We start from the raw sequence: 20,876 nt of genomic DNA on the forward strand, positions 1-20,876 counted from the left end.
TTGCTAAAAGTCTATTTTACATACCTAGGTATACATGAATACAGGGCTGATGACGGGTGACCAACAATAATTCCTTTTTCTTCTTCTCGTATTTCGAACATGACTTTGCCTATATGTTTTCCTGAGGTCATGTATCGGAACGCTTCTTCAGCTTGATTCATATGGAAGACCGTTGAATTTAAAGGTTTAACATGACCACCATTCAAATATTTATTGACTAGCGTAAAAAGCTCCTGTCGGGAGTAGAGGTCTTGCTTCATAAACATATCCAACATTATGCCTAGATAGAAACGTATTTCTCAGATTTCAAAGACAAGTAACTTATTTTAATTATTAAAATTTCAATTTTTTAATTTTTGTAACAATTTTCAATGTTGTAATTTTACACATTTTTCACTTTATAACACTGATACTTGATTACATAGAGTTACAAAGGTTACAGCAAAAATAATAAATTATAAGAAAAATGAGCATACCGTGAAAACTGACAGATTTGTTGAGCAGCAAAAGGCTCAATGAGTTGTTATTGCCCATATCAAATTTTCCAATTTCCAAAAAGTGTCCGCCTTTGGCTACACATCGAACTGAAGCCATAAGTTTTTCTTCGGCTAGAGAATTTAGAACAGCGTCCACTCCTCTACCTCTGGTTGCCCTCATCACACTATGTTCAAAGCTTGTGTCTCTTGAATTAAATATGTGGTCATCTGTAAAATGTAAGCTATATTTTTCTCAATTGTTAATTCTGTGATAATATTGTTTAAAATTGATAAAACATGTTACTAAAAAACTAAAACTAACCTGAAACATCCATCAATTCTACTAATAACTACGAAAATACAATATCAATTTTTTAGATAAGGACGAAAAATCTTATTTCAATCAAGTTGTTATGATTGTTGTTGTTGTTGGTTGTTGACTATATTACTTTAATTTATTGTTTAATAACTTTATGAACATACCATCATCAGTTCTGTAGTCAAACTAAACCTGACAAGGTGACTGACTACAATTAAATAATCTACATCCAATAAGGTATAAAGTATAAAAACCATGTAGAACAAAATGTGTACTTAACACTTAACTGTTGAAACTACCTTCTGTAATATTAATGAGGGAGTCACATAGACTGAATAAAATAAATATTTTTTTACAGAAATAAACTATTTTTTTAAAGCAAAACTTATTTTCTGTGGATTTTATGTTTCTTAATGTAAAACTACTATTAGCTTTTAGTTTTTAAGGCACTGTTATATATCGGGTGCGTCTCAAAAGTGGCTCACCCGTCTAATTTTTTTACTTTTTCACATAAAAATACGAGATTTAGTACGTTATTATATGACATAAATTAGGGTTGATTGACGTCTTCAATTGTTTATGGTCATTTTCTGTTTCACCGGAAATGACTATAACTTTTGATTTTTAAATGGCACCCTCGGTATTTTTTACTTTATTCGATAGGAAATGACACTCTGAATAGAATGATATCATATGTCAACTGTTGACATTTCCTCATATATGGTTTATTTGAAATTGTAACATGCGGTCGATAACGATAATTTGATTCGAAGTACCAAGTGTATACGAGTGGTACCAAATTATTTTTAAAAAAATGCCTCTTCCAAATATGCAATGAGCCACCCTCGTTTCATTTCAAGAAATTTAGATATGACTAAAAATACCATTTGGGCATCTTTTAACAGGCCAGGACAGGACACGAAAAATATTAGACGACCAAACCTATTTTTCCGTTGCTCCTTGAATACAAATTAGTGTTTTTAACATAGTCATGGTACTATACAGGGTGACAATTTGAAAACGAACAGTATTTAATATTGCCTCTACCGATGATAGTATCAAAATTTGGCGAAACACGTCAATTTACATATCAAGGGGGACAGTTTTTGAGGCACTTGTTGTCGTGTTACTTTCAACCCTTTGATCCCCAGGGCAATTACCCCTAAAATTTTAAATAGCAACCCCTATTTCTTTTACCATTTTTGTGTTTCTTATAGAATTCTACATAAAATGCATTATTTTTTTGAGAATTTTATAAGGAACCTGGGGGTTAAAGTAGAAAAAATAAAAAAGTTATAGGGTGAGCCACTTTTGAGACCCATCCGGTATATGAGACATTTTCTTTTCTTAATAAATTATTTACCTGTTATTTGCGGAAACCTGCTTTTTATAAAGTCTCTTTTTTCTTGAGTACCAACTGTAGTATAGACGGTACAGCCATTTATCAGAGCTATTTGAATAGCAGCTTGACCAACACCACCAGTACCAGAATGAATAAGTATGGAATCACCTGGTTTAATATTTGCTTTCTGCAAAGAAATAAATATTTATAAAAGTGAAAATTAAATTTTGAATCAATCAGTTAATTTAATACGTTTATATTTTAAATTAAATTTATTAGTAATAAAGTCGTTATAGATTATTATGTTCAACAATGTACAGGGTGGCACCTCTCATACGCCGCGGAAGCTCCAAGGAGAACGGTAGTTTACATCAAAATTAAATTTTTGCAGCATATGTAGGTTAACTGAAAGCATTTTACAAAAATATATTGAATTATACAGGGTGTCCCCAAAAAAAGTTACACATCCAAGTTGTGTTTTCTCTAACGGAACACCCTATATATTAATTGATTTTCGGATTCTACGAAAAAATAAACGTAAGATTTATTAAAGAAGCAAATACCAAAATTCTAAGGATTTTGACATATTTCGCATTTTGTGAAAATGAAGAGTAAATTTTAAATTTCGATAACAGCTACCTAAATTTTAGTTGACGTTGTATAGCCTGATATTGAATTACAGTAACAGTTGTATAAAATATGTTAAACCAAATTAAAATTTGACCCGATAAGTTATACAGGGTGTGACAAAATTAATATGGAACATTAGTCACTTTTAAAAACAAGTTACTCCTTTATTTTAAAGGGAACACCCATTATATTTTTCCGGTGTTCAATGGGGAATTTATATATCTTCAAAATATTATTAAGGTTGCCTACTATGCCTACCCCTCAGACAAATATTTTCCTAGATATTTTCATTTTTATGATTTTGCGCCTGTAGATCTTTATTATTTGAAAAAATCTAGGGGTGGCTGTATGATATACCTTTTGTTAATATAACAAAAAATAAAGATTGCAGAGTAAAATACTCAACGGTAATAAAAAGATAAACGTTTAAAACATATTTTAATTATTACAGAATTAAAACTAAATATAAATCATAATTATGGGATAAAAATTAGCTAGATGAAATCAAATGCTCAAAATGCTTCCTTTTGATTGGTTGGTGAATGCACGCTGCATTCACCAACTCATAGAAACATATCAATTCAATTAATAATTCAACTTATCTTACAAGATGTAAGATAAGTTGCGATTCGGCAAATTTCTGAGAATTTTTATTTGTTGTAACTGACACAAAATGATAACTAGTTGTTAAAGTTGGACTAATTAGACAGCTATATTGAAGTAACGTCAGACATATAACAACCACCTAGATTTTTATCAAATAATAAAGATCTGCTCAAATCAAATTATGTAAATGAAAATATCTAGGAAAATCTTTGTTTGAGGGGAGGCAACCTTAATAGTATTTTGAATAGACATGAAATCTTCATTGAATATCGAAATAATATAATGGGTGTTCCATTTAAAATAAAAGAGAAACATGCTTTTAAATATGACCAATGTTCAATATTAATTTTGTCTCACCCTGTATAACTTTTTGGATGAAGTTTTAATTTGATTTAAAGTACAATAGCTAATTTAACTACATATTAGGGTATACCGGGTAAATTCCAATTTAGGTAGTTTTTATTGAAATTTAAAAATTGTTCTTTCTTTCTAGAAAATGTTTAATATGTCAAAAACCTTGTATTTTAGTCATATACTTCTCTTATAAAACTCACCTTTATTTTTCTCCCAGAATCCGAAAATCAATTAATATATAGGGTATTCCATTACAAAAAACACAACTTTAATATGTAACTTTATTGGGGGACACCCTGTATAACTCTATATTTTTAAAAAGTGCTCTGAATTAACCTACATATGCTCACAAAATTTAATTTCAATACCAACTATCGTTCTCCTATGAGAGGCGCCACCCTGTAATTATTTCTATAAATTATATTAGTTATAATTTTAGTTTACACAGTTTTTTTTTATTTTTCATAAAGCTTGTATAACTTGTAATCATTGTTCTATAGATAAATATTACCAAAATTAATGCAAATATGGATGTAGCGAATGTGATAGGGACGGTAGCAGCCTCTCTTAAAGACCAATGTTCTGGTACATCCCACATAAGATACTTATCGCCTTTGCAATACGAACCACAAGCACCATTGTTTACCATGCCCATAACTCTTTTTCCACTGCAACATAGAGAATTAAATTTTTCTTATGTCATACGATGGAAAAAAAAACGGTGTCATAGACGGCTTTGCAATGATAATCGATAATAAGTCCTAGATGGCATTGACTTAGCTCGTACTTTTTATTGTTTAATGGCGCTAACTGTTAATTAGTTATAAGAAGGTTGTGATTTTTTCTTATATTCAGTAAAAATTATTTTTAAACGGTGTTGTGTAAAATTTGAGAAAAAAAGCTTTTTCGGAAATAGATTTGTTAATCTGGAAACATTCTATCCTTTTTATTGTTTCTGTAATTAGTGTTCGTTTCTGAGAAGTTTTATGTCAATTTTTAGTAAATGACGTCTAGAGATTGACCTCGCCGTCTTTAATACCGTTCTTTTCGATCATACGGTATTTTAACCTAAAGTTGTCCCACAGTTTTATAATTTTTTTGTTTCTAGTTCATTTTCAAGTATAGTTAAATTTAATAAATAAAACTAAAAATAGAGGCGACACTAAACTTTAAAGTTAATTCCAAAAAAAAAATAAAAAGCAAACTAAAACATTAATTCACGACAATACAATAAAACACTTTACTTTTAACACTGAACGAGTCAGATGAATGATCCAAGATGATTAAATCTCAAAACGCGTGATCATTATTAAAAAAGCATACCGAGGCGCAACGAGGTGTTTTAGTGTATTGCAGTGAAGTAGAGCATTTTACTTTGCTGTTGTAATACTAAAAGTTCCAACACCAAATGTATTCCAAAGAAAGTAACATCCGTACTAATATTATAAACGCGAAAGTTTGTACGTATGGATGTATGATTTCTTGTCACTCTTTCACGCAAAAACTACTGAATGGGTTTTAATTAAACTTTACAATAAAATAGCTTATACATCAGAATAAGACATAGACTATAAATTACGGGTAGTTCGGCACTTCGTTAGTTCGTAGATTGGTAGTTCGGTAGTGCGGTAGTTTGTAGTTCGGGGGTACTTCGGTATTTCGTAGTTTGGTAGTTAAAGTAGTAGTTTCGGTAGTTCGGTAGTCTGCTAGTCTAATATATAAAACTCTTGTGTCACAGTATTTGTTGCCATACTACTCCGAAACGGCTTAACCGATTTTGATGAAATTTTATATGTATATTCAGTAGGTCTGAGAATAGGTTGTTATCTCTTTTTATACCCCTAAGTAATAAGAGTGGCCCACACCAATTTTTTATAGGCAATTTTTTATATATATGATGTGGCATTAAAAAATACAAATATCACTAAATATTTACCATTCTGCCATCAACCTATATTTTTAATAGATATATTAGTAATTCAATAATTTTAACCACAAATTGTTTTTAAAAATTGTTAGAATACCTTAAATTAACAACGTGAGTATGATTGAGTATACACTGGGTATAATGGCATTTACTCAAATTTCAATATTCCGAGTACTTGCCCATCACTGACCTTAGCCACAGCAACGCGTGGCCGGGTCTACTAGTTTAGAATATAAAACTAAGAACATAGAAGAATATTTTTCATATATAGATACTCAATCGAACCACTCTTATGCATCAAGCCTTGGTTTTAATTTTAAACATGACTTCCTCATATAAGTTTTACGTAAACTTCTAAACGATTCTTACTTTGCTAGACGACCACTATACTCGAACCCTTGAACACATTCCTGTTCCCTTCTTTCTCTGGTAACTGTGTCCACATTGATTTTCCCTGTAGCTGTCATAACATCTCTAAAGTTTAGTGAAGCGTAGTAAACCTTAAAATAATGCATCCGGTTAACCATGTTTTTATATTTCTTTATAGACAATTTATTTTTTAATTTACATATGACTACGATATTTAGTATTGAATTATACAGACGGGACCACCGTAGTAGTAACATAGGCAGAACCGGACGAATAAGCGTATACCCGTCCGCCGGATAAAAAGCAGTCGAAAAAATGCGATAAAATAAAAATAGGTCGATATGTGATAAGAATGTTTCCGAATTTGTATTTATTGGTGTTTTAATAGCCAAAACGAATACGTAGATTCTCGCGACAGTTCTCGTGTAAAATTTATTTTTTAAGTAAAATAATTGATGTTTATGAAGTTCGTGGGAAAATTCTAATTGTAAAATGGTATTTCCAAAATAGGTCTTATCGGGATATACAAATAATTTTTCCACAAACTTTTGTAAACAGACCAATTCTATCTTTATCTACTATATCAAGAGTTATTAATAATTTTGAAACACATGGGTGCGAGTCCCCACAAAAACACAAAAAGCCTGATGTGTTGATTAATGAAGAACAGGAGTTAAAGCAAGTGTTCGTTTGTGCTACCGCGGATCAAAATCCCACGTTTTCAAGTAATGAAATTGCTGAGGTGGTTGCCCTGCCCACAATGCCCGTATTGTTCAAGAATATTTGAACAATACTTTTCCCAACCGTTTAATTAGTGGATATGGAACTATTTTGTGGCCCGCTAGATCACCAGATCTTTGTCTCAATGATTTCTTTTTGTGGGGTTATGTAAAATCCAAAGTGTATGGTCATAATAGGGCTAATAATCTGGATGAGCTTCAAGTAAAAATACGAGAGGCTTTCCAAACTATTAGCCCTAATATGATAGCTAATGTCAGACGGGGATTTTACGACTGCCTAGGTTTCTGTCTAGCACAAGAAGGTGGTCTTTTTGAACACTTGTTATAACTTTTTTTTATTTAGAGTAATATTATAGTTTTTTTGGGTTTAGAGAATTTATTTATTTTTAGTTTTGGCTTGTAAACACACTCAAATAATAAATATTTAAGTATTTTTATTTTAAATGTTACCTTAAGTGAAGGTAAACACTGAAAATGAAAATAATAAATACACGGCACTCCTCGCGTCATATTTCTAGTTTGTCACGACCGACCCGTCCAAGCACAACTGCAACTGCGTACTGCCTGACCAGCCGACTAGCCGGCAGTGGCTCTCGAGTACGAACGCAAAACGGGTAAACGTAAATTCGTCCGGCAACTTGCTATGTTACTAGTAGCCTGGTTTTCTCTGTATAATAAACATAATTAGGTATAGGTATTTAAAAGCACAGGTTTATATGTCTTTATATTCGCTGATGACATAGTCCTAATAGCCAATAGTCCTGAGGAACTACAAGCACAAATTAATGAACTAAATACAGGCAGCAATAAAGTAGGTCTCAAAATGAATTTAGTAAAAACTCTAGTAATGTACAACGAACTAGTAGACCGAAAAGATATTCTAATTAATAACACGCACCTCGAAATAGTAAAAGGATATTATTTTGGGACAACTAATAATAATAATACACAGCTCTGGATTTCTATACCAGAAATCATCAGAAGAATTAAGTTAGCATAGAGTACTTATGGAAAAAAATCTAGAATGCCACTTTATTTAAAAAAAGACAACATTCGATCAATATGTACAACAGTCATGACCTATGCGTACAATACCTGGATACTTAAAATGGACACTATAAAGAATCTACAGGTCGCACAACGCTCAGGAACGAAATATGCTGGAAATATCCAAGAAAAACCGTAAAAGACTAGAGTGGATACGACAAAAGATCCAGGTAATATATGTCATCAACAGGATCAAATCCCTAAAGTGTAGTGATGACGCTTTGGAACAGGATCTGTTATTTTCGAAACAGGTTTGTTTTGGAACTGGCTTGGAACAGGTTTATGTGCTATCCTATACCAGTTCCAGTTCCAACTGTTCCAGCTGTTTCAAAACACTGCAACTTAAATTAAATACTTAAAGAAATAAATTCTTGGAATTGTTTAAATTATGATATCTACTATATTTGTGATACTAGATTCTTAATAGTGTATTTTTCAAAATTAGATAATTATATATTATATTGCATTTGGCAACATCGCCAGTAAGTTTTTTTGATGGTAAGAAATTCTCTTCACCTATTCTGTTTACATTAAAAAAACTCGGCGTAAAAAATGTATACATACATGATATATACCGACAAAGAAACCGCTTGTTTTTATTATCTAGGAATGTAAGTTTAATAATGTTTATTTTTAAATATTGATTTCCTATTTAAAATTTATAATAAAAATTTAGTTGAATTTTAATTAAATATATCAAATATCGGCAACGCTGCGAAAACTGTCAAGCTTGTTTTTTTACATCTATGCACTATATTAGTGCACTCGCACTCAATTTCGATAATATACCGCCAAGCGACAAGCGACCGCGTCGCTAAAGCGATATACTACCTCGTTTCTCAACTGAAACTAGTTCTTTTTACTTAACTGTTCCAAGTCCCAAACAGTTCCAAGTCCCTAACAGTTCCAAGCGCTAAACTGTTCCATGCCCTAAACTGTTTCAAGTCCCAACCTGAACAGTGGGACTTGGAACAGTTTGAGACTTGGAACAGTTTGCGACCTGGAACAGTTTAGGGCTTGGAACAGTTAGGAACTTGGAACTGGTTGAAACAGTTAAGTAAAAAGAACTGGTTTGAGTTGATAATCGAGGTCGTATATCGGTTTCGCTAGTCTAGCCAAGTCTAGCGAACGCGACCGTTCAAGTGTTATCTGTTATCGGGATACAGGGGCGTAAAAAACAAGTGTGGCTGTTGCCGTTATTTAAAATATTTAATTAAAATTCAACTAAATTTTTATTATAAATTTTAAATTTATAATATTTTTTTTAAATATTTTATTTTTTTAATGTAAACAGAAACAGAATAGGTAAGGAACATTTTTTATTATAAAAAAAATGCTGGCGATGTCGCCAAATGCAATATAATTATCGCATTATAGTTTTTTTTGAAAAATACAGTGAAGGAACTGTCGGTTATTGTTTTGTATTATAAAATAGTAGATATTAAAAAAAAATTAAACTCTTCCAAGAATTTACTTTTTAAGTATATAACAAAATTATAAATCTATATTTATTCATTAGTGCTTATACAGGGTGGATCTTAAATAAGTGCACATATTTTTAGGGGTTGTATATTTCGATTCTCATGGGTTTTTTTCGGGGTTTTTGAAAAGTTTATATTTTTCGAAAATTTGATAGTTTTTTTAATTTTTAGTTAAAAAACATTATATCTTGGTAATATAGCAACATAGATAGTAGATTAAATTTAGAGAAAACAGAAAAATCCCCAGTAGTTCTCATTATTTAAGCAAAAAATATTCTTTTATATAAATTTAAAAAGAAAAATAGCAACTGAATCAGAATGACGCAAGTACGGTATTAATTTTTGTTTTGGAACAGTTTGGAACTGAAAAAGGTTTCTTGGAACAGGTATCTTTTGCAACTGGAACAGCTTGTACCTGTTATTAAAAAATCGCTGTTCCGGCCATAACTACTAAAGTGGCAATGGGCAGAACACCTGGCAAGAAGGACGGATAACAGGTGGACCACAAAAATTATAGCATGGTACCCACGAGGGATTAAGAGACATAGAAGAAGATCAAACCTGAGATGGGACCATGATATTAGAAAATTAGCAGAGATAACTTGGGCCCGCATAGCCACCAATAGACAACAATGAGCCCAATTACAAAGAGAGTATCTAAATATGTGAGACTGTAAACGATGATGATGTTGATGACAATATGAAAATTCCTGCTTTTTAATTTTAATTTTAAGAGCTTCAAAATGCGTTATTACACTATCAAATTTCTTTGTCAAAGATTTTATTTTCTCAAAAAATTTGAGAGTGTAATGTGTGTGATTTTATAAAATATTGTATATATTATCTTTTATATTATCTGACAAACGGATCTAAAACAGCAAGAGGAATTCGGGCAAAAAAAGTCGACGTTGTCACGTTTAATAATAGAAAAGCAAAGTTGCTCAATATTACCTATAAATTGAATATATTTTAGTTCATTTCAGCATACATAATTATATATATGCTAATATCTTGACGTTGTTCTTATTGTATTAATGTATATTTATCTAATTAACTGATCTCCTTCATTCTGCCTATTATAACTTAGAGTAAGTATTATGAAAGGTAAAGTATTTCCTGAAAATAACGTCCGCTTAGGGCAAGCTGGCAACGCTGACAAAATTCATCATGGCATCCCGGATTCAACCAATCTGATTGGTCGAGATTCTCGCATGTCTTGCCGCCATTACCCCCAACTTTATGCCCCTCTCTAGGCATAGTAGAAACAGCCACTACTACTGAAAAATCTAGTGGCGGTCTATTATATTGTGTTTTATGCCTTTAACTTGATTTCTGCTTATTGTAATTAGTACACGCGTTTTAACAAATATTACTATATTTGGCAAACGACTAAACAAAATGTAGGTACATTTAAAGTAAAATAATATTATAAACTTCACTGGAAAATATTATAAAAAATCCTGATATATTTTTATGAAACACCGCACGCTCCTGGATATTTTATGAATGAAATCGGTCATGATTTCACAAAATTGCGATCCCCTTACCGTTGCCCCGTTGTTTCAGATCCGTTTGTCAGACTGTAAAAGATCTTTGAAATCTTGATTATATTTTATAAGAGAAATTTGATGGTGTAATACTGTCCTTAAAACAAAATACGATTAAAACAAAATATGAATGATATGCCCCTAAATTTATTTATTTTTTCTCAAGTTTGTACTTACCGAAATAATTTCTTCGTCGGGTCCTTCTAATTTTATATCGTTTGATGAAAATTGCCCTTCGATCCACTTCAACGAACTTAAATCACCCCTTACTAACGAATTCAAATAGCAATGCTTGGCTTCAATTGAATTGCTTTTGTCAAACAGCAAATGTCTATAAGTTCCCCATTGGCCGTCTTTGTAGATATTTATAAACAACTGTTTCTTTAATTGCGATTCGTAAAATGAACAGTTTACATCAAAGACTGGTGCAGCAGGATCGAGTACAAAAAGTAGTTTTATTTTTTGACCTCCTGAAAATTGAAGAATATCGGAAATTGAAGAATATCGATTAATGGAACGGAGCTATCAAGAATGATTGAAATAGTTGGCGGTAATAATGTTAGAGGATATTAGCATTAGTAACTGGCATGACTAGCATCAGTAGCTAAAAGAAATTATGAGTCAATTTTAGCACCTTATATCCATTAATTTATTTTCTCTTTTCTCTTTCTTCTCGAACATTTAAGACTTTATTATTTATGAAATTCATTTGTTTTTCAATGTAAAAAATGTATATTTCTCAATACAATTGTACTGTTCCTTAAAAGTTTCGAAAAATTTGTGACAGTAAGATCCCATACAGCACGTCCAAATGAAATTACGTTTCTACAAGGGAGACACATGAGAAACCAAATATGTTAAAGTGAACCTAAGTGTTCATCTAGTTCTAACATATACATATGAGATACACGCAGGTTTTTATTGATAGAATTGTGTGATACAGTGTTTACTAGTTGTATACCGTATGCACTCAAGGTTCTAAAGAGTTTTTTGTAACGTAACAAATAATTATTAAAATGATGAAATCTGACGTCGGTATATGAGACATACAATGTATAAGTCATATATATGTGTGATACTTCGTGTCATAGTTGAGCCTATAGTACACACCTTGTAAAAATGTGACGTATACACATAGTATAAATATCTATATAGACACTTTGTAATAGTGTACTGTTGTGTCTACATTCTAGCATGAAATGAAGGTGTGCGCATGCGCGGACAGCCTCAGCGTAGATACACCGACCAAGTGTATCTTATGTGTCCTCTCTCCTTTCTACTTTCTAGGAGTGGTATGTGTTAGCAGCCATTATTGTTTTATCATTCGGAAGCTCTATATAAATGTTCTATTTGTGTGTAGTTTAAAAGAGATTTTAAGGTAAGCACAAGTTTTTAATTACCTTGTTACACCTTTCTAAGAGTATTATTAATATTATAGCAGCGGTTCTTCCCTTACTCGATACCCAATTTACCAAATTTTGACTCCAATGAATGAAAACTCCAAATATTCTCGTATAATGATAAAGAGGTTAGCTCTGCAATATAATTTTTTTTTAATTTGGAAATAATAAAAATCTAAATGAACCAGAGAAAGAAAGATTTAAACACTTCAAAGAACTTCTTACACTGATATTCGGTAAGTTATTGATGAATCAATATACAGGTATGTTTAATATTCAACAATCAGTTTCATATAAAATTTAAGGGTGAGATTGTCAATCTGAGGTTGTTAATCTCGATGAATGAGTGAGTATGCTAACAAACTAACTGCTTGGAGGAAAAAGAATTAAGAGAAAAAAAATGACTAAACGAGGTCCACTAAATCGTGGCGATATACCAATGTTTACCATTTTAGTATGTTGTTATACTAGGTACTTATATTTTTAATACATTTTGATACAAATTCTGTTCTTTTACAGTGTTTTCTTACTTCTGGTTTCTACAGTGTAAATAATTATTATTATTGTGTTATTTGCGCTATTGCGTTCCATGATATAAAGAAATATAAGAATTTAATTTTTAACCACTTAATCCATTTTATGGAAAAAATGGTACATTTAATACAAAACAAAAATGGAACAATTTTAAGGCTACTTCTCTTGAACTTACGATCGAGATACTTTTGGAAAATACAAAGTTTTGCCTTCCTAATTTTCGTTCTAAAAAGATATAATTGGTATTATTGAATAAATATTTCTTAAAAAGAACGAAATGTTAGGCATCAAAACTTGTATTATTTCCTAAATTTGTTCATAAGAAGTAGTTTTATCTAGCACAAGATGTATATACGAAGCAAAATACACACGTATACACGCAGTAGTCACAACTGCAATGTGTAAACAGAGTTTAAACGTAATACACAAGCAATGTGTATCCTACGGCACACTGTGTATCCCTTACTTTGTGTATACGTAAATGCTATACTGTGGCTACATTGTGAGGCGGACGTTTAACCTTTGTGCATACGTGTTGAACTACAATGTGTAAACGTATTATATTTACATCGGGGAAATTGTGTCACCCTGTGTCTACATGTAATAATGTAAACACATCGTAAATGTGATTTGATGTGCTGTATGGGATTTTTATTGTTATAGCTTATGTAGCTAAACCATATTTTGGGAAAATGTTTCGAAACAATATATGATATAAAAAGTGTGGCGGATTCATCTCTCCAAAAAAATCCTTTATGGGTATTTCGCCACTGCACTGCAGGAAGATCTACAAAATAAAATAGTTATTTTTTATAAACACTTCTGCGTTAAACCTAAACGGACACTACTTGTCAGAAGTTATATTTACAGTTATACAAATTTGCCTAACAAAGAAAAAAAATAATGCTTAACGTTTCGGAAAGTATATCTCTTTCCGTCGTCGGAAGCAAAAAAAAATACAAAGAATAAAGAAAAAAACTATTTAAAATATTTATATTCAACTATTAGAGAACACTTTACTTTTTTAAAACAGATACGTCTACAAGAAACCGTTGACGTTCTGATAAAATGACATTTTATATCAAGTTAAACTTCAAAATTAACAATTACTACCTGATTACACAATAATACAATTACTTAATAAGTAAAACCAAAAAGCTCCAAACTTTCTGTATGATTATTATTAAATTTTACGTATGTTATGTTTATTTATGTTATGTAGAAGCTATCCCTTCTTTCATTATAATTTTGGCGTTATTAAAATTTATTCTGTGCCCTGTGTCCCATGAATGCTGACAGATCTTAGATTTGTGAAAATCTCCTTTTCTTAAATAATCTTTATGTTCTTTAATTCTAACATTTAAAGATCTAGATGTTTCACCAATGTTAAATTTATCGCATTCACATGGTATTTGATATATTACAGAAAGTTTGGAGCTTTTTGGTTTTACCTTATTAAGTAATTGTTATCAGGTAGTAGGTATTTTGAAGTTTAACTTGATATAATGTCATTTTAACAGAACGTCAACGGTTTCTTGTAGACGTATCTCGACGTATCTGTTTTAAAAAAGTAAAGTGTCCTCGAATAGTTGAATTTAAATATTTTAAATAGTTTTTTTCTTTATTCTTTGTATTTTTTTTGCTTCCGACGACGGAAAGATATAAACTTTCCGAAACGTTAAGCATTTTTTTTTTGTTAGGCAAATTTGTATAACTGTAAACATAACTTCTGACAACCAGTGTTCATTTAGGTTTAACGCAGAAATGTTTACAAAAAATAATGATTTTATTTTTTAGATTTTCTTGTAGTGCAGTGGCGAAATAGCCATAAAGGATTTTTTTTGGGGAGAATATATGATATGTATCAAAAATGTGTCGAGTTAATTCCAAAACTTTTGTGTTTTGACACAATCGCCATCATTGTTTTGAAACTGTTTTGCAATGTTTCTCAGCAGATATTTTGTTTCGATTTTGATTCTAAAAATGCTACTTGGGTAAAAAAGAATCATTGCATTAGAATTTTTTATTGGGGATATGGTAGTGTATTTTATTTACCTGGTTCTCTTCGAAGACAAGAATACAGTCCAAGAAGTCCGTTTAGAGGTTCTTTCTCAGAATAAAGGAGAATATTTTCTTCCTTCTCCAGAAGAGCTCGTAATTTCTGAAGCCAACTGAATTCAGTATCTAATGCTGATATTTCTAGTACTGCAGGTGATTTATATTCGGACACTTTTTTCATAAAAATCAGCTTTTCTTTATCAGTGGTGTAAACAGTCATAATGGAAACATTGTCATTTTGATAAACAGAATGGTCTAAATCTAATGATTCTCTGGAAAGTATAAATCCAGAAGTATGAAGAGATCCTAATGCCAGCATGAAAATCTGTAAATAGATAAAGATAGAAAATATTTGTTGCCAATTTTACATAATAATATAAAAAATAAAAGAGAGTATACAGCACTTGGTATTGATTGTTATTGGATCTTTATATTCAGATATGACAGCAAGTTGTTAAGATTTGTTGAAGTGTATGTTCTAAGTATTTAAACAAATAATTTTAAAGACTGGTGTCTATGTGTTCAATCCAATATAATTAAAGCCAAGTATTATAAAAAATTTTGTAGATATAAGACTACAGTAACCACAGTACAAGACTGTAAGTATACCTAACTTACATTAGGTCTTTCGAAAAGGCGCGAAGCTATAACCAAATGACAATCAACTTCAGTTAAAAGTTTCTTGTCTTCTACTGTCACGTTGTTCACTTCTAACTCAGTTTTGCTAAGAACGGTTATGTTTGGTTGAATTACTGGTTGATCTGCGAGGACGTCGAATACGATGTCACCTAAAAATATTTTAAAGGGTTTATCGGTATTTAATATTTTTAATGAAATTGAAAAAATGTCAAATGCGTCTGTATTATGTATATGTGTGGGTAGTAAATACAATTGGGGGGTAGTAAATACAACTGGGAGTTAGATAGTCCAGCAAATGAAGGTTGAAACCACGCCTAATTCGTCGACCGGGACTTTTCAGGCCAATTGTTGTATTAACTTTTGGAGAGTAGTTTTAAGGAAAAAAATTGTAACACCATGTTCGGTTAACTTTGACCGAAAAAATGGCTCCAAATGGCTGCCAAAATATGCAATTTGTATTAAATTCACGTTTGCATTTAATTAAGTGTATAAACGATATAACATAAAACTTATGAAATTGAAAAAAATATGTAAATTAATATTTGGGGGGATAGTTCCCATCGTAATTTTTGTCTTTAAAATGTGTTTTTAGGTAATAATCAGGGTATTTAAGAATTCTTCGGAACTTCCAAAAAACTACTGTATAATATTTTTATATATCATTAACTGCATTTAATCATATAAAAACGTAAACATGACAGAAATGTTTTTTTATAGCTCACCAATAGTTTTATTTTCTTCAGGGGTAGCTTCATCTATTAATTCAACAGCCTTAACTTGAATAGTAAAGGCATTTTCCAGCAGTATTTGCATATTAACCCTTACAGCTTGTTCCAATTTAAGATTGGTCGCGTTTGGAACCGGAACATATTTCTCGAGTACGGGGATACCCATGTTCTTTCTTCTGGGTATTGAACTTGCTATTAAACCACGAATTTCTATACCACCAGACCTAAAATGTATTTAGATAGTAAATAGATATGTAACAAACTGAATATGAGTGTTTCCTTTCATATTAACTTATGAAAAAAATCACTTAGGAATAAGGGAATAATTGGTTCATGTATAATAATGTAAATATTTGTGGGATTCAGCAATAATCGCTAATGTCACCGTTTATAAGTTTCAATAATTTAGCACAGATTGGAGAACATTATAATTATCTTGGTTTGACAATGAATATAAAATAGAACAATTGTTTTGATTATTAATTTTGAACCACTTTATTTGTCTGTTTCATATTTACAAACAAGGGGCCATCCTCTGCCGGAAACACTGCGACCTGTGAAGCCTATTGTGTTTGTTCCCTTTCTATATCTGCACCCATTCTCCTATCTCTGTGTCCCGCACTAGGTTATGCAATTCCTTGATAGGATGGGAGCATAGTTCCTCCAGTTCTAGCCTAGCTTTCCCAAATAAAAAGTGTCGTTGCGATTCAGAGCCTAGCAATGACATATTATGTGCTTCACTGTTCCAGGATCATTATCGCAGAGTCTGCAGCATAGACTTTCTTGATACAGGTTGAGTTTGTTCAGGTAACACTTGACAGCCATGTGTCCTGTCAAGAGGCCTGTTGTAATCCGCACTTTATTCCTGCTAAGCATTAGTAGTTCTTTTGCGGTTTTAGAGCTAGGTCCTTGGATAAAAGTCTTGCTGTACCTGTGCCCCTGTCTGTTTCTCCAATGGACATTTTACTTTTCCCTGATCCAGAGTTTTAGTGCAGTACGGTCCATACATTTGGTAATTCCCAGTACTGGCTCTGGTCCAAGATAGAATGCCGATGATCCTTGGATAGCTAGCTCATCGGTTTTTTCGTTACCTTGGATGTCGCTGTGGCCCAGCACACAGAATAATTTAATTCTGTTCCTTCGTGTCAGAGCTCCCAGTTCACCCAGGCATTCCCAGACGAGTCTCGACAATACCTTTGGGCTCATAAGCGCCCCAAGTGCCGCCTGACTGTCTGAGCATATATTGATGAGCTTACCTAAAAATTAACCAAGGCATGTATTGACATGAGTCAAAAAACTAAACATTCAAGAGACATGGTTTTGACCGAAAAATTACGTTTTAGCAAAATTTGCTCACGAAATTATTGCACAGGGTGTTTTAAAGGTAGGGTATAAAACAACTCTTCGATTAACCTTGTATAATTTCTTTAATAGTCAAATACTAAAGTTTACAATAAACTATGTTTAAGAATTAAAGTTAATATATTTATATACAGTTTGCTAAAAAAAATCAAGGACATAGGTTTAAAAATAAAAAAGATATGATAAAACATTTTAAACTTGATAAAAACTTTTTCCGTTGCGTTTTTTGCATCTGAGTGTATAAGCTTCTTTACAAAGTAACATTTCAGGGATAATAATATAATAACATAACCTAACTAATAGACGACGTTAGAAGATATATCCTAACCATTACTGTTAGACTAAAAAAAACATTAAAAATATAAAACAAAGTAGATTTATTGGTTTGCTTAGGTTTGATTGGGTAAATTTGTATAGAAGTAACGACGTTAGAAGATATCTAACATTACTGTAACAAGATACCTACACAAAAAAAAATCATTAAAGAAAATAAAGCTAAATAAAACATTAAAGTAGATTTGTGACTGTTGGTTTTCATTGGTTGGTAAAAACCTGATATTTTCGTTTGGAAGTAAATCTTCAATAAAAACCCACTTCCTTGGTAATGCCAATTATTATTTTATACTTGTCTTTGGGCCTTAAGCTAAACATCAATAAAACTAAAATCATGTGTATTTCAACGGAAAATCATAACAATGCTGTAAAAATCGGAGAAGAACTATTGGAATATTTAGCGGAATTCAATTATCTCGGCATGCATTTCGGAAAAGGCCAATATCGACTGTGAAATTTAGCATAGGATTTGTTTAGCATAGCAAAAACTTCGCCGAAAAAGAAAACGCCTTTCGTAACCAATTTCTTATGCGTGTCAAATACTCGTCAGCGAGTATTGATAATGATGATTGATAATGATGATGACTTTTGATAACGATGATGACTTTCAAAATGTAAGAACTCTAAAGACTAACCACTCAATTGAAATTTTATTCTATTATTAGTTAATTTTTGATTTACATAATACAACTTTACATTTGCTTTTCTTGACACTTACTGAATAACACCTGTATGTTTGCAGGCATACACTGGTGCATTGGGATTTTCTCCGAGACTTTGTATAATTTCCATGTGTTTCTTTGCATCAATAGATAATCTTGAGATGGTGGTTGGAACGTAAAGTAATCGTGTATCTTCTTGTAGTATTTTTACTTGTAACATATTGTCCATAAACGTGATCCAGTTATTGTCCCAAACTATTGACGCTACTTGACCACTAACATCACAGGATTGAATACCCCTAAATTTTCCCCTGTGAAAAATCAGTACATTTAACAAAGGCATAATTTTAATAATATTCTATTATAATCGCAAAATATTTTCCGATGCACGTCATCAATCATATCGACATTAACACCAAAGTCTATAAATCTGACTAAATGAAATTTTCGCAAAAATGTTTAAATTTGTTGTATAATTTCAGATACCGAGCAGCTCTTCATTTTACTTTATAGAGTAAATGATTATAACAGATATTTTATAGAGATTAAAGCTGCAAAAATTAGTTTAAACCGAATGTTATTATCGCTATGTTGGTCAGATTGCGCCGTTTTCAGCAAGGTTGTCGTTTTGACAATTATCCTAATGTCAGTCATTATTTTGTATAATACCGTATTGTTTTTGAATCTTTGTGAAAAATTCTCGGTTTTGCCTATTTTCATAGTTTTTTTTTAAATTGTACTTTTAAGCACAAACAGTTCTTTTAAGAACTAAATTTTCGAGTTTTTGTATTGCATTTCTTGAAAATATGTGTTGAAAAGATGCCGAAACATTTAAACAGTCGAAGCAAAGAGCTTGTAGCTTCCATGATGAACTATTTTGAACGAGAACGTTACGATAAAGGTCCGTTATTATCCTTGACTGCAGTCAGAGAAGTAAGTTTGATGGATAAGTACATTACACCACTTTCAAAGTTATTTCTAGGTTAGTTTTTATTAAATTATGTGATTGTTAGTTTGTGCATTAATAGCAGCACCCTCGTACTTGTTATTACCACTTATAGCATTTTAAGATGTACATCAATAAATAAATAAATAACCCATAATAACGCTTAGTATAATTTTCATATTGAACTAGTTTTTGCCAAAATGTAAGAAGTAAAATAAGCTATAAAACAAATAAATCAATTAATTAGTAAAATATTAGTTATTAAATTAAAAATAAAACGTAAAAATCTTTAAAAAATGATATAATAAATATATTGTTTGTCACTTTTAAATTAAGATTCATCTTATAAATCCATCACAATCTGGCAGCGCTGTCGCTATCGCTTGTCACTCAAAGTTCATCACGTGCATCGGAAATTGTTTTTCGATTACTCATAAGTACTTGTAGTTGTAGCCGCGTAGTCTTAATTCTTTGTATACGTCTTTGTTTGACATATAGGGTGCGATATTGTTTGGCACGCCAGGTGGCAGTGGAAGCTGTGTAATATCAGCTTCGTTCCCTGTGGCAATTCTTATCCTTCCTGTTACAACAGTTGAATCACCTATGAAAAAAATGTGTTATTTAAATGGTATTGATTAGATTCATATTGATCACAAAAAGTTTACGATAAATATAAAACGATACGTGCGATCGAAAACACACACGTACTTCTTATTGAAAGATAAGCAACAGATTATGAGCCAAAAAATAGAAAATTATGCGCAGTAATTACTCTAGATGGTTCATATACACGCGAATTGTGAAATGCGATTTGCGAATTTCGCAAAATAAATTCGTCGTTTATTTACGTAGTTCATATAATAACGAAATTTGCAATTAATTCTAGGGATATTTGTGTTTTTAAACACATGTTGAAAATGTCACTTGTCAGGTTTATTTTTATCTTTGAATAAGAAGACTAAGGAAGGAGCATATCAAAAATCTTAGGTACACCGCGATGGGCCTCAAATATGGCCGACTTAAATTCCGGTTTATCAGTGTCCTTCTAATTTTATTTAAAAAATGTAAAACTATGATGTATGGTAGACGTGGGGTAGACTCAATAATTTGTTGTTTTATTTCACGTTGTAAATAAATGTTGGTAGTTATTAAAATTGTTATAAAAATATATAATTCTAATAAAAATAGATAAGTTATAATAAGTATTTATTAACACAAACATCCGATACGCTACTGAAGCAGGTAAGTCAAATTAACGTATCTAAATTCTTTGACATCTAATCTTTGACAAGTAATAAATAAAAGCTAAAAATGCAAGAAAAATAATATATAATTTAGTTAATTTAAGTAAATTTCATAAATGATCGGTTTACTAC

General features: G+C 31.4%; 1 protein-coding gene across 1 annotated transcript in view; it reads right to left on the reverse strand.

The window, feature by feature from the left end:
* LOC115876931 (fatty acid synthase-like) overlaps positions 1 to 20,876 on the reverse strand; it is a 96,603-nt gene that overhangs the window by 29,299 nt on the left and 46,428 nt on the right. Inside the window, exons 13-23 of the mRNA XM_030892979.1 lie at positions 19,942 to 20,101; positions 18,611 to 18,865; positions 16,192 to 16,421; positions 15,449 to 15,618; positions 14,828 to 15,155; positions 11,016 to 11,308; positions 6,024 to 6,154; positions 4,239 to 4,395; positions 2,159 to 2,324; positions 477 to 704; positions 25 to 280 (exon numbers count right to left, since the gene is read on the reverse strand). Of these exons, the coding sequence (XP_030748839.1) occupies positions 25 to 280; positions 477 to 704; positions 2,159 to 2,324; positions 4,239 to 4,395; positions 6,024 to 6,154; positions 11,016 to 11,308; positions 14,828 to 15,155; positions 15,449 to 15,618; positions 16,192 to 16,421; positions 18,611 to 18,865; positions 19,942 to 20,101 (2,374 nt within the window). The remainder of the gene's footprint in view (positions 1 to 24; positions 281 to 476; positions 705 to 2,158; positions 2,325 to 4,238; positions 4,396 to 6,023; positions 6,155 to 11,015; positions 11,309 to 14,827; positions 15,156 to 15,448; positions 15,619 to 16,191; positions 16,422 to 18,610; positions 18,866 to 19,941; positions 20,102 to 20,876) is intronic.

This window comes from Sitophilus oryzae, unplaced genomic scaffold (genome assembly GCF_002938485.1).
Source record: "Sitophilus oryzae breed Bouriz unplaced genomic scaffold, Soryzae_2.0 scaffold_1440_pilon_pilon, whole genome shotgun sequence".
Taxonomy (NCBI): domain Eukaryota; kingdom Metazoa; phylum Arthropoda; class Insecta; order Coleoptera; family Curculionidae; genus Sitophilus; species Sitophilus oryzae.